At 40.3% G+C, this 13,911-nt stretch overlaps 1 protein-coding gene and 1 pseudogene across 1 annotated transcript in view; one reads left to right on the top strand and one right to left on the bottom strand.

The window, feature by feature from the left end:
* Window positions 1-5,021, bottom strand: part of FBXO16 (F-box protein 16) — a 101,946-nt gene extending 96,925 nt beyond the window's left edge. Inside the window, exon 1 of the mRNA XM_006864431.1 lies at window positions 4,923-5,021. Coding sequence (XP_006864493.1) covers window positions 4,923-5,021 — 99 coding nt within the window. The remainder of the gene's footprint in view (window positions 1-4,922) is intronic.
* Window positions 5,022-9,455: 4,434 nt separating this feature from the next.
* LOC102812290 lies at window positions 9,456-10,706 on the top strand (annotated as a pseudogene).
* The last annotated feature ends 3,205 nt before the right edge of the window (window positions 10,707-13,911 follow it).

The raw sequence follows: 13,911 nt of genomic DNA, 5'->3' as shown, positions 1-13,911 counted from the left end.
TTGTGGACTTGTTTTCATTTTCTTCAGCTTCAGTTTGAATTTGCATATGAGTAATTGATGGTCTGTTCCACAGTCTGCCCCTGGCCTTGTTTTCACTGCTGATATGGAGCTTTTCCATTGTCTCTTTCTGCAGATGTAGTTAATTTGATTTCTATGTATTCCATCTGGTGAGGTCCATGTGTAGTTGTATCTTATGCTGTCTAAAGAAGGTATTTGAAATGAACAAATCATTGGTTTTACAGAATTCTATCATGCATTCTCCAGCATCATTTCTATCACCACGGCCATATTTTCCAACCACTGATCCTTCCTCTTTGCTCCCAACCTTTGCATTCCAACCACCAGTAATGATCAATACATCTTGATTGCATGTTTGATCAATTTCAGATTGAAGAAGTTGGTGGAATTCTTCTATTTCATCCTCACTGGCTTTAGTGGTTGGTGCATAAAGTTGAATAACAGTGGTATTAACTATTCTATAATGTGGGTAGGCTTTAATCAGTTAGTTGAAGGCCTTAGAGCAAAAAGGGAGTTTCGTAGGGTGTGTTCTGCCTCAAGACTATAAATAATTATTCTGGCAGAACTCCTTCAGTCTTCCACTGCCTGACCTTCGGATCTTGGAACAAAAGTACACAGGAATCTCTAGACTGTTGCCCAACCTACAGATTTTGGGATTGCTTCTCCTGGTGTAGCACTGTGGGTTAATGCACTGGACTGCAAAGTTGCTTTGAACTGCAAGGTCAGCAGTTCAAGCTCACCAGCTGCTCCTTGGAAACCCTATACAGGGTTGCTATGGGTCGGAATCAACTCAACAGCACTTAACAACAGCAGCAAGTCCTAGTGTGGTGCTGTGGGTTAATGCACTGGACTACAGGGTCAGTTTGAACTGCAAGGCCGGTGGTTCAAGCTCACCAACTGCTCCTCAGAAACCCTATTAACAGTGTCACTGTGAGGCAGAACCAACTCAACGGCACTTAATAACAACAAAAGGCTTGGTGTGGCGTGGTAGGATAAGCACTCAACCATAACAATAAAAAACAAGTCGTGGTGTGACACTATATGATAAGTCCTGGACTTCAAACTAACAGCTGCTCCTCAGAAACTCTAAACAGGGTCACTATGAGACAGAACCAACTCAGTGGAACTTAACAACACCAACAGCCTCTACCACTGCGTGAGTCAATTCCTTAAGATCTCTCTCTCCTCCCACCCCACCCTCCAAAAAAATCTGTCTCTCTCTAGATGTAGTAAAAAGAGTAAAGTCTACGAAGAAGATATAGGAGAGTACATCTGAACTGTGAATACATGTCTTAATGCTTCAAGAACCAGATCAGGCACTTGAGACATGGGAAAAAGACAGAACCTTAACTCTTACTCAAATAGAATAGAGGGAGAAAGTCAATAAGCAGTAATAGGAAAAGAAAAGGAAGCAGGAAGAGCTTCACAGAAGAAAAACATTTGAGTTGAATCTTATAGGAGGCAATGTGCAGAATGCAAATTGAAAAGGGAGGGAGATGAACCAGGGAACCACTAATTCGGCTTGGATGCTGTTGCTAAGTGCCATTGAGTCAGTTTTGACTCACAGTGACTCTGTATAGGGTTTTCAAGGAACTGCTGGTGAGTTTGAACACTGACCTTGTGGTTCAAAACAACCTTGAGGTCTAACGTTTTATCCCCACAGTGGCAAGGGTTGGAACTAAGGAGCTTGGCTGAGTTTAAATCATAAAGGGAAAGGTCCTTAATGCTATTCAGGGGGCGTTGTAAGATACTTTTATGAGTGAAGCCATTATCATACTTAAGTAATTAGATTGGTATTTTAGAAAGATCATTCTGGGATCAGAATACGGGATGCACTGGGAGGGTTAGAGGCTGGGAAACCAGTTAGGGTGCTAATACAGTGATCCAGGCAAAGATGATGAAGATGTTAAAGTACGTGCAGCTGGAGATAGATGGAGAATGAAGCGCTCTTGGAGGAAGACTCATAGAATTTGAGAATAAATCAGATGGGGAATATGGAAATACTGGGAGACACCCCACCATGGACATCTCTCACTCCCAATTGTCTTGGCATGTCAAGAATACAAGGCCCTGATCTCTCTTCACTTGTCCATTTCTCAGGGTGATGGTTACTACAAAGCAACCTTGAGAAATGAAGTTATGTCTCTTTTCAGGACCAAGAGCAGGCTTGCTTACTGCATAGTATAAAAGCAGTAGATTCTGCCAGACTTATAGTTTTGTTTTGCTTTGTTTTTTTAGCTATGATGCAAACCACGGCATTCACAGCATTTACTTGTACCCTGTGTCACTCTGGGAGGACCGGGGACAAAAAGAACTGATGCAAACCTGCTGCACATATTACTTGCTGTGCTATCAGTAGTACTTTTTCTCTGACCTATTAGTCTTACATTTTTTACTGTGAAACTGTATTGTCTTCTGTTCCATTAGTAACAAGCTAATTTACTGGTTTATAAATGGATAAAATCAAATCCCACACTGAGCAGGAAGGAAGATTTGTGATTTGAGCATCTTGGTATAAAGCAGTACCTCCCATTAGGAGGAAGAACTGGTTTGTAGGAGCATGATAGTGAGGTTAGTCTTATATATGGTGATTGTATTTTATTGCCAATTAGGTATGGCCCTGATGTAGGTTTTCCCCTACTACCAGAAAGTAGAGTGTTTCTGTGAAGCCTTTTGGAATTTGAAACGGTGTAAAATGTAGAAGCAATTACTGTTAACATATATGGAAAACATTTTTGAGTATTCCCAGACCAAAAAGATAACTTACCAAATCATACCAAATAATACACAAAACCTAAATTAGCATGAAAGTAAAAAGTAAGAATTATATGATAATTGACTTAATTAATACACCCAGCCTACATAAAGTAGAAACATGAGGGGAGGTTCAAAAGGTTTGTGGGAAATGAAATGACAGGATAATGGAGTTTTTCCATGAGCTTTTTGAAGCACCCTTGTAAAGTATGTACAGTGTAATTCCTATAGACGGAGCTTGGGGAGAACACTGCTCACTAGTTTCACTTTTTGCCTTTTTTTCATAAAAGTGAAAATCCTCTTTGGATTTCTTTCACTTACTGAAAACAGGTATTAGTGTAGGTCTTTCATAAAAGCAAAGTTGTGTAAAGGGAATGTTCAAAAAGTAGGGGAGTCCCATGGCTTCATTTTCAGCCAAACAACGAACAGATCTAAAAGAGAAACAATAACGCTAGGGAGATATGCACACCTTATCCTGATCAACCATCTGAGAGCAAATGGGCAGCATTTACCCAAAGACAAAGCTCAGAAGGATTAGGAAACAAAGAGGAAACGTAGGGAGGAAGTGGAAATGCAGGGAGGAAGTGGATGAGTGGTGTTTCATCATAAGGACTGCAATCAATAACATGAAACAAAAAGCTTATGAATTGTTGAATGGAAAACTGATTTGTTTTATAAAGCTTCACCCAATTTACAATAAAAAGATTTTTTTTTTTTTTCAAAGTAAGAAAAGTGGATACCTGGATAGAGATACGGATAACAGGAGGTCACAGACCCAATGATACATACCATCCCTAATAGAAGGAGAAACAGAAATGACCCAGAGGTTGGCCAATTTACATATTAGCATGATGCTCAGTTTCCCACCCTTTCAACCTTTTGTTTGACATATGATACTAGTGCTTCTCCGGAATGCAAGTAGAAAATAAGCGTCTTAGGAGAACCTGAGTAATACATGGTTCTCCGTTGAGATTTATTCACTTTCTTTATTTGGTGGAATGTGCAGCATTACTCAATGCTCTCAAGTCTAACAAGAAACACCTGTTGTCTGAAAGGAACACTTCATAGACTACCCTCTCCCCTGTCACATCTGGTCATTTTAGAGGAGAACCAGTGATGGAATTTAAAAGGCAGAGGCGAAGTAACAATAAAGGAAAGAACATGTCTAAGACATTTACAATTAGCCCAATGAACCATGGGAACATCAGTCTGCATGACCCTGAGACCAGAATTAGATGGTACCCCACTACCACTACCAACTGCTCTGAAAGGAATCACATTAGAAGATCTTGGGTACAGTGGGAGAAAATGTGGAACATTTTTATGATCTCAAAATCATAAAAAATACCAGGCTTACTGGTCAGGAAGAGACTGATGGAACCACAAGACTATGGTCTTTGGTCACTCTTCAGTTCTGGAACTGAACTCACTCCCATAGCTTAAATTTCAGCTAAGTAATACATAAATATATAGGGGGGGACAACAACACTAGTGAGATACGCGCACCATAGAATGGTCAATCATTCAAGATCATAAGGGCAATACTTACCTAAAGACAAAGTTCAGAAGGATTGGGAAAAAGGGGGAAAGAAACAAGAAACACAGGGAAGAAGCAGGATAAATGATGTTCCACAGAGAGGACTGCAATCAATGAGATGAAGTATCTGATTTGTTGAATTAAAAACTGATGATCTACTCTGTAAACTTTCATCCAATTTACAATGAAAAGAAAACAACAAACAAAACCTAAGACAGTTTCTTCTTGGGTAGGGACTTTGTGTCTCTTGCCAACCTTGTTCACTTAACGAGGACTCAATTATAGTTTTAAAATCCATTAACCAACCAATTGCTGCCAAACTAATGCCAACTCATGGTGATCCCATGCATGTCAGAGTAGAACTGTGCTCCATAGGGTTTATCAATGGCTGAGTTTTCAGATGTAGGCCAACAGGGCTTTCTTCAGAGGCAACTTTGGGTGGACTTGAACCTCCAACATTCCAGCTATCAATTTAGCATGTTAACCACTTGGACCAACCTAAGACTCCTTTTAACCCATTACACAGCCCTAAACAATACCTATTCATACTTTGATAACCAAAATGTTACTGATTTATTTTTTCCTTAAAGCATAGAGCTAACTGGTCACTTACCTGGTCATTCAAAAGCTGATGGTTTAGAGGGGTCCAGGTACTCATCTTTGTCTGCATTTTGGGACCATCTATGCTTTTTGGTGGTGCAAATGCCATCATGAAATAACTGGTTATTCTTCCATAAGAAAAAACTGCACCTATCAGAAGAAATGAATTATAAAATCTCTAGATACTACAAATACTGACAGCATATCATTTCTTTAGTGTGTTGGAAGGGCTGGTGGAGGAAGGAGGGAAAGAACATTTATTGGGAGCATTTTATATGTTGTATGTCATCAAGTTGATTCCAATCAGTGACCCTACAGGACAAAGTAGAATTGCCCTATAGAGTTTCCAAGGTTATAATCTTCACAAAGCAGGCTGCCACATCTTTTTCCTGCAGAGTGGCTACTGGGTTCAAACTGTGAGTATTTAACCACTATACCACCAGGACACCTTACTCTATATGTTAGATACTATATGTTAAGGGCCGTCGAGTCAGGTCTGACTCATAGAGACCCTGTATTGGGAATCAGACCTAGATCAACTTAACTCCATTTGAATTTTATTGGATCGTGGAGGGAAATACAGAATTACTGCCAGTTAAGGACATATATACCATATTGGCCAGAAAGAAAAGGATTTTCACTACTACTTCTGACTTAACTGTCTGACACCCAAATAACAAAAGTTACAACCTGGTGGCATACTTACATAGAAGGTATAATACACAAAGTCATTTTATATGTTGTTGTGTGTCATTAAGTTGATTTTGAGATGGACATTTGATATGTTGTTGTGTATCGTCAAATCAAGGCCTTGGAGATGAACAAATAAGAGTTTATTGTAGGGGAAGGGGACTGGATATTTTTAGATGCAGTCTGCCCACTTTTTACTAAAGCACTTTCATTTCCCTGAGAATTACTTTTCCATTGCTTAATCTGCTATGTCGGTTATTCGAGTTGGCCTGCCTTTAGCCCAGCCAAGAGGTGGTCGTAAGATCAAGGAAGGTTGCTATTGTTGTTAAGTGTCATGCAGTTGGTTCTGACTCATAGTGACCCTATCTCAGGTTTCCAAGAAGCAGCAGGGGGGTTTGAACTGCTGACCTTGCGGTTAGCAGTCCAGTGATTATTCTATAGTGCCACATGAGGACTGAAAGGGCTTTTCCTTATTCCAGACTAAGACGACTACTTTTGAATGGTTAGTCACTGAAAATCTTATGAACAACAGCAGAAGTATAGTAGTTTAGATATATATCCTCAGTGTTTCTTCTGGTCTCTGCCTGCCTTTTCTGAAGGTATGTTTCCCATAACAAGGTAATGGTAGTGACTGAGGGGTCAAGGCTGACTGCTTCACCTATGTTGTTGTTGTTGTTATCAGTCCTGATAACAATTATTCACTATTGAACCACAAGAGTCTTATCCCCATCTCCTTTCACCAGCCCCATCTAGACAGGTTGGAAACCATTCAGTGGAGATTCTACCTTCTTCCACACCCTCTGGAACTAGGTTCCCTCTTGAAAACTTGTAAGCCAGTCACTTCTTGCCTTTGTAGAGCCTCCCCCCTCCTCCCCATTTTGGTAGCCAGTATCTAAGTTGCTCATGCCTGTCAACCCTGTGTACAAAGGGAATGGGAATGATCCTTGCTTTAAAGATTCATTCCCTTTTTTAAGCTACTACATCCATAAGTATAGGTCAAGTTCAACAAATTGTAGGGGATTACACTTTTCTTCCTCTTCCCTTCTTCCTCTAGTCGAGTTCTGATCATCCAGCCATTGAAGCTAGGTCAAATGAGTACTATCTGCAAGTAGGGGTGTTCGTGTCCATCTCTCCTCACTTCACATCAGCTGGACACTTCACTCTTGTCCTCTGTGGCTATATCCCTGTCCATGGACTCAGGAGTCCCCGGGTCTCACTATACTGCTGGCCAACCAGGTCTCAATCCAGGTTGATGGGACTCTATTGAATGTGGTGGGACTTAGCCACAGCTTCATTGCTGTTTTTCTCCCACTTTCCCTTATCAGTAGACCAACGTAGTTACAAATTGGGCTGAGAACCACAAGGTCAACAGTTTGAAACTACCAGCTGTTCTGTGGGATAAAGATAAGGAGTTCTGCTCCCGTAAGATTTATAGCCTCAGAAACCCTGTAACAGGGTCACTATGAGTCAGAACCAACTTCATAGCACATAACAACAAACAACTTTGAGAAGGCAGTTTTTCTCCAGTTGTATTTTGAGTGCCTTCCAACCTAAAGGACTCATTTTCTGGTACTGTGTCTGACAGTATTCTACTATACTTCTGCTTTTGAAGATTTCTCTACCATAAAGTATTGTCTCATGGCACACTAAAGGACAGGTTTTGAGGCACTCTGTAAACAGTAGGAATTCTGAAGAAAGGCTGCAGGAAAATTAACTCTGAGACCACCTACCTTGCAGGCATCTGTCGGACACTTTTAGTCTAATCTTCACAGTAGTTCAGGGCATCCGTATATGTCCTTATTTTACAGATGAGGAAACTGGGATGCAGATTGATTAAATAACTTGTAAAAAGTTACACAGCTAGCAACTATTAGAGCCAGGATGAAAGTTTTGGTTGCAAACATCAGAAACAAATTCTTGCTAACTTAAGAAAGAGAAGAAATTTATTGCAAAAAATATCAGGTAGCTCACAAAATATGTAAGAAAGGATATACGTTTCTGAGGGGCAAGGTAGCTGGAATAACTTAATAGTCTGTTCATGGCACCGATGCTACTTTGAATGTTCCCCTCATCTATAAGGAAAAGCCCTTTCAGTTCTCGTGTGGCACTGTAGAAAAATCACTGGACTGCTAACCGCAAGGTCAGCAGTTCAAACCCCCCTGCTGCTTCTTGGAAACCTGAGATAGGGTCACTATGAGTCAGAACCAACTGCATGACACTTAACAACAATAGCAACCTTCCTTGATCTTGGCTGGGCTAGAGGCGGGCCAACTCGAATAACCGACATAGCAGACTATGTCGCTTTTTGGCGGTGCAAATACCATCATGAAATAATGGGTTATTCTTCCATAAGAAAAAACTGCACCTATCAGAAATGAATTATAAAATCTCCAGAATACTACAAGTACTCACAGCATATCATTCTTTAGTGTGTTGGAAGGGCGGGTGGAGGAAGGAGGGAAAGAACATTTATTGGGAGTATTTTATAGAAGAAGAACCCCAACAAGATGGAATGACACAATGGTAGCAGCAGTGGGCTTAAGTATAACAACAATTGTGAGAATGGCACAGGGTCAGGCAGTGTTTCCTGGAGCGGAGGACCCTGGGACCATCAAGGGAGAAGAGCAGAGTGCAGAACCCTATCCAGAGAAGTACTAATGCCAGAGATGGAGGCAGAGATGCTGACATGAAGCGATGGAGCTGCTGGGGACTCTAGACTCAAGGAGGGAGAGGGGCTGTTTGAATGGTTACATATTCCTGAGTGCTTTGGTGTACATAAAAAGAAAAGAAAAAGCCCAGAGGGAATGGAAGCAAAGACTGTTGAATGATGATACATGAAGGGGATTATAATAATTTCAATGAAATGAAATATGGTAGGATGAATGTAAAGCTGATGGAAGGAACCCACAGAGTCACTCTATCAAAAGAACTGGGCAATGTTCAACCATTTCAAAAGGTAGCATATGATGAAAAACCAATGGCACTGAATGAAGAAGTTCAAGCTACACTGAAGACATTGGTGAAAAACAAGGCTCCAGGAGAACAAATTGAAATCTTTCAATAAACTGATACATCACTGGAGGTGCTCACTTATCTATGCCAAGAAATTTGGAATACAGCTACGTGGCCAACCAATTCGAAGAGATCCTTATTTGTGTCCATTCCAAAGATAGGTAACATAATAGAATGCAGAAACAATCGAGCAATATCATTAATATAACATGCAAGTAAAATATTACTGAACATAATTTTAAAAGGGTTACAACTGTACATCAACAGGAACTGCTAGAAATTCAAGCCAGATTCAGAAGAGACCATGGAATGAGGGATACCATTGCTGATGTCAGATGGATCAGAAAGATGTTTACTATTGCTTTATTGACTATAGTCAACTGTGTGGATCACGACAAACTATGGATAACATTGCAAAGAATAGCTATTCCAGAACACTTAATTGTGCTCATAAGGAACCTGTTTATAGTCTAAGAAGTAGTCATCTGAACAGAACAAGGAGCTACTGAAAGGCTTAAAATCAGGAAAAGTGTATGCCAGGGTAGTATCCTTTCACCATACTTATTCAATCTGTATGCTGAGCAAATAATCTGAGAAGATGGATTATATGAAGAAGAATGCAGCATCAGAATTGTAGGAAGTCTCATCAACAACCTGCAGTAAGTAGATAATACAAAATACTGATGAAGATCAAAGACCACACAGCCTTCAGTATGGATTGCACCTCAATGTAAAGAAAACAAAAATACTCACTACTGGACCAATAAATAACATCAAGATACATGGAGAAGCTTTTCCTGTGGAAGCTGCTGGGTTGAGAGGACTGTGGCCTTCTCTTCCCGCCATGGCATGTGCTCATCCACTGGTATCAGTGTACTCCGAAAAGGGAGAATCATCTGGCAAAAACGTTACTTTGCCTGCTGTATTCAAGGCTCCCAGTCGACTGGATATCGTGAATTTTGTTCACACCAACTTGCACAAGAACAATAGGCAGGTCTATGCCGTCAGTGAACTAGCAGGTCACCAGACTAGTGCTGAGTCTTGGGGTACTGGCAGAGCTATAGCCAGAATTCCCAGAGTTCTCGGTGGTGGGACTCACCGCTCTGGCCAAGGTGCTTTTGGAAATATGTTTCGTGGAGGGCATGTGCAACCAAAACCTGGCATTGCTAACACCGTAGAGTAAACACAACTCAGAAGCGCTATGCCATCTGCTCTGCCCTGGCTGCTTCTGCCTTACCAGCCCTGGTCATGTCTAAAGGTCATCATATTGAGGAAGTTCCTGAACTTTCTCTGATGGTTGAAGATAAAGTTGAAGCCTACAAGAACATCAAGGAGGCAGTTTTACTGCTTAAGAAACTTAAGGCTTGGAATGATATCAAAAAGGTCTATGCCTTTCAGCAAATGACAGCTGGTAAGGGCAAAATGAGAACTCACGAATCCAGCGCAGGGGATCACACAATATCTGTAATGAGGACAATGGTATCATCAAGGCCTTCAGAAACATCCCTGGAGTTACTCTGCTTAATGTAAGCAAGCTGAACATTTTAAAACTTGTTCCTGATGGGCCTGTGGGCCGTTTCTGCATTTGGACTAAAGGTATTTTTCCGAAAGTTGGATGAGTTGTATGGCACTTGGTATAAAGTTGCCTCCCTCAAGAGTAACTACAACCTTCTCATGCACCAGATGATCAATAAGACCTAAGCAGAATCTTGAAAAGCCCTGAGATCCAAAGAGCTCTCTGAGCACCATGCAAGAAGATTCATCGCAAAGTCCTGAGGAAGAACCCACTGAAAAACCTGAGAATCATGTTGAAGCTGAATCCATATGCAAAGACCATGCACTGAAATACTACTGTCAGGCCAGAAATCACAAACTCAGGGTGGCTAAGGCAGCAGCAGCCCAAGAGGTCAAATCAGATGAAAAGGGGGTTCCAGGCAAGAAGCATATGGTAGGGAAGAAAGGAGGAAAGAGGACTGTTGGTGTGAAGAAGCCTGTTGTGGGAAAGAAGGCTGCAGCTAGCACGAAACAAGCAGCTGAGAAGAAGTAGTCAGCAGAAAAGTGACCTCCCACAGAAGAAAAGAAGCCTACTGCATAAACTCTTTACATTTATTTCTCCCAAACAAGTCAAATAATTTTGGACAGCATATTTTGAATAAAGACAAACCTGGTCAAAGAAAAAAAAAAAAAAGATACATGGAAAAAAGATTGAAGTTGTCAATGACTTCATTTAGCTTGTATCCATAATAAACACTCATGGAAGCAGCAGTCAAGAAATCAAATGAAATACTGCATTAGGCAAATCTACTGCACAAGACCTCTCTAAAGTGTTAAATAGCAAGATAAGTTTGAGGCCTAAGGTGCACCTGATGCAAGTATTTTCAGTTGCCTCGTATGCATGTGACAGTTGTACAATGAATAAGGCAGACCATAGAATTAGAAGAATTGGTGCATTTGAGTTATGGTGTTGGAGAAGAATTATTAAAAGTACCATGGACTGCCAAAAGAACAAGCCAATCTGTCTTGGAAGAAGTGCAGCCAGAATGTTCCTTAGAAACCAGGATGGCAAGACTTTTTTGGACATAGTCTTAGGAGGGACCAGTCTCTGGAGAAGGACATCATGCATGCTAAGTGGAGGTTCAGCAAAAAAGAAGACACAACAATTGTGAGAATGGCACAGAGCCAGGCAGTGTTTCCTTCTGTTGTGCACAGAGTCACTATAAGTTGGAGCCAACTTGAAGGTACCTAACAACAACAACAGAGAATAAAGGGGACTCAGATTCTCCTCAGCCTTTCCCTAACAGCTAATTATCTGAGACATCATATGTTTAACCAAGTTACAAAAGCCATAAGAAGTGAGTTTATTATAGTATTATTAATTGGCAGCTATAAATATACATGTGAGCAGGTAAATTATAGATACAAAACATGGTCACAGAGTCTAGCTCTAGCCATGTAAAAATTAATTATTTCTCTTTTTGCTTATTTATGTTTTTACCTTTTTAAATCTTTAAACCAGTTGTGCTTAAATTTTTTTTTGAGGAACCTAAAAAATGCACATGATTATAAAATTTTGCTAATATCAGGTTAAAAACTCCTGATCTAAGCTGAAAAACTCTCTACTCACAGCTTGTATATGAAACAAGATCTTGACTGGCTGATTACTTGCACATTTTCTGTATCAGGGCAAAGTAGCTTTTCTATGTGACCCCAAAACTCTGAGCTGGTTTTTTTTTTCTTTTTCTTTTTCCTGGTTCCTTAGAACTCTAAATTACTTGAATTGGGCTTTTTTCATCTTGAGGGAAGGTTAATTTTCATGACATGGGTCTGGCCAGAAGAAACAGTCCTTCTTTTAAAGCATATAACCATGAGGCTCCTTGTCTTGTATTTTACTCCATTCCAGATGATAGGCAGTGTACACAGATGCATAGGATACTTGAACCATGAAGCCAGCTGCACTGCAGGAGAAAGATGAGCTGTCTGCTCCAGCAAAGATTTACAGCCTTGGAAACACTATACAGGGTCTCTATGAGTCAGAACCAACTTGAAGGCAGTTAACAGCAGCAGCAAGAAACATGTTTATGGTAGAGACCACTAGCAACTATTTAAAAAAAACAGAAACTTTTAATAACATGAACAAACAGAAAAAATTTCTTCCATTTTATCAGCAAGACAAAGCAAGTTGTCTTCCCCTCCACCCACATATAAGGCAGTTTCAAAATGTTCATAGACATATAGAACTTTTTGAAGCCCCCTGTATAAAGTTTTCTGTTGTCTTTTTGTGACTTGTTTCTACCTCAATAATTTATAAATGTTCATCTTTAATTTTTTTTTGGATAATAATGTAGGAAAGGCCTATGTGTAATTCTAGTTCCATATTCAACAGCAAAGATGTGGCCTTTGGAAAAGTTCCAGTGGTCATACACTTCAAGTCTGATCTTCTGAGTTATTCTTCACATTGTCACCATTATTCAACAAGTTTTGCTAAGTATCTCCTAGGCTTGAATTACAGGTACAAATCTTAAAAGTCCTTGCTTTAATGGAATTTACAGACTACTGTTAGAGAGGCATCTTTAAAAAAAACCCCAAAAAACAGATGTCACTTTTAGCTAAAAAGCCTTCATAGGCTCTCAAATGGCTATAGAATACCTAAGCCACTTAACTGGAAGTCTAGCTCCACTATGATTTTACCTCAGCCTACCTTTTCTGCCTCACCCTGCTCTACCCCTTCCCTTCATGCAACTATGCCAAGATAGAGAGAACTCTTGACCACTCTGTAAACATGACACAAAACTGATGCATCTATATCTTTCCTGATGTGATTTTCTACAGCTTCTTAACTAAATTCTAATCACAGCACTACATAAAAGTCACTGTGAAGTCGATCCCGACTCAAAGCAACCCTAGGCAGACTAGAACTGCCCACTAGGGCTTCTAAGGCTGTTTATCTTTATGGAAAACGATCACATCTTTCTCCCATGGAGTCACCAGAGGGTTTGACCTGCCAACTTCCCAGTTTTCAGTGGAGCACTTAACCACTGAGCCATCAGGGCTCCTTCACTACATAATAGGTTAAACAAATAGTTAAATATAAACAGACTGAATAAATAATACAATGGGGAGGTGATTTAAGGACCTAAGCTAGTGAAAACGTTAATTAAATAAGCACAGGGATTATATTCCAAATGATCAAATTCCATTTAAATTTTACTGAGCACAATTAGACTGAGCTTCTCTACTAACATTCATCTCTGAATACTGCAGTAGCATTAGAAAAGGGGATTTCAGATATTATCAGGAGATTGTTAGGGTGTGTGGTTACATTGAAATACAAATTTTAAATGTAACTAGCAAAAACAGTGCAACAACTATAATACAATGCAAAGAGCTAATGCTTCACATGTGTAAAATAATTGTTGACTGTTAACTTCCCAAGTATGAAGCATCTGGCACTTTAACTAGCTGATATGGGAGAGCACTTTATAATCCCCAGAAGCATTGAAAAGGTTTGTGAGAGGGTAGAGTCTCAAAAGAAGTCTCCATCTTTTTCATGCACTGCCCACTGCTCTCACCTCTTTTATCTGGTTTCCTTCTTCACGCCTCAAACGCAGGTGTTGCCATAGTTGCACTAGGCCAGCTTTTTCCTAAACTCCTTCCAGCCCCCACCCTTTCTAGCTTGCAGTAATCCAATCACAGACTATAAATTCCGTCTCTGGCATCCGGGGTCTCTTAGGTAACAATGTGTGGTCTGTTGATTGGCCAGCAGATCCAGGCGGGCTGGCTCCAAAATTTGGCACAGAGAG

The sequence above is a fragment of the Chrysochloris asiatica genome, unplaced genomic scaffold, assembly GCF_000296735.1.
Source record: "Chrysochloris asiatica unplaced genomic scaffold, ChrAsi1.0 scaffold00064, whole genome shotgun sequence".
In the NCBI taxonomy this organism is placed as follows: Eukaryota; Metazoa; Chordata; class Mammalia; order Afrosoricida; family Chrysochloridae; genus Chrysochloris; species Chrysochloris asiatica.
The sequence above is the reverse complement of the archived record's forward strand: the minus strand, read 5'-3'. Positions and strand labels throughout refer to the sequence as shown.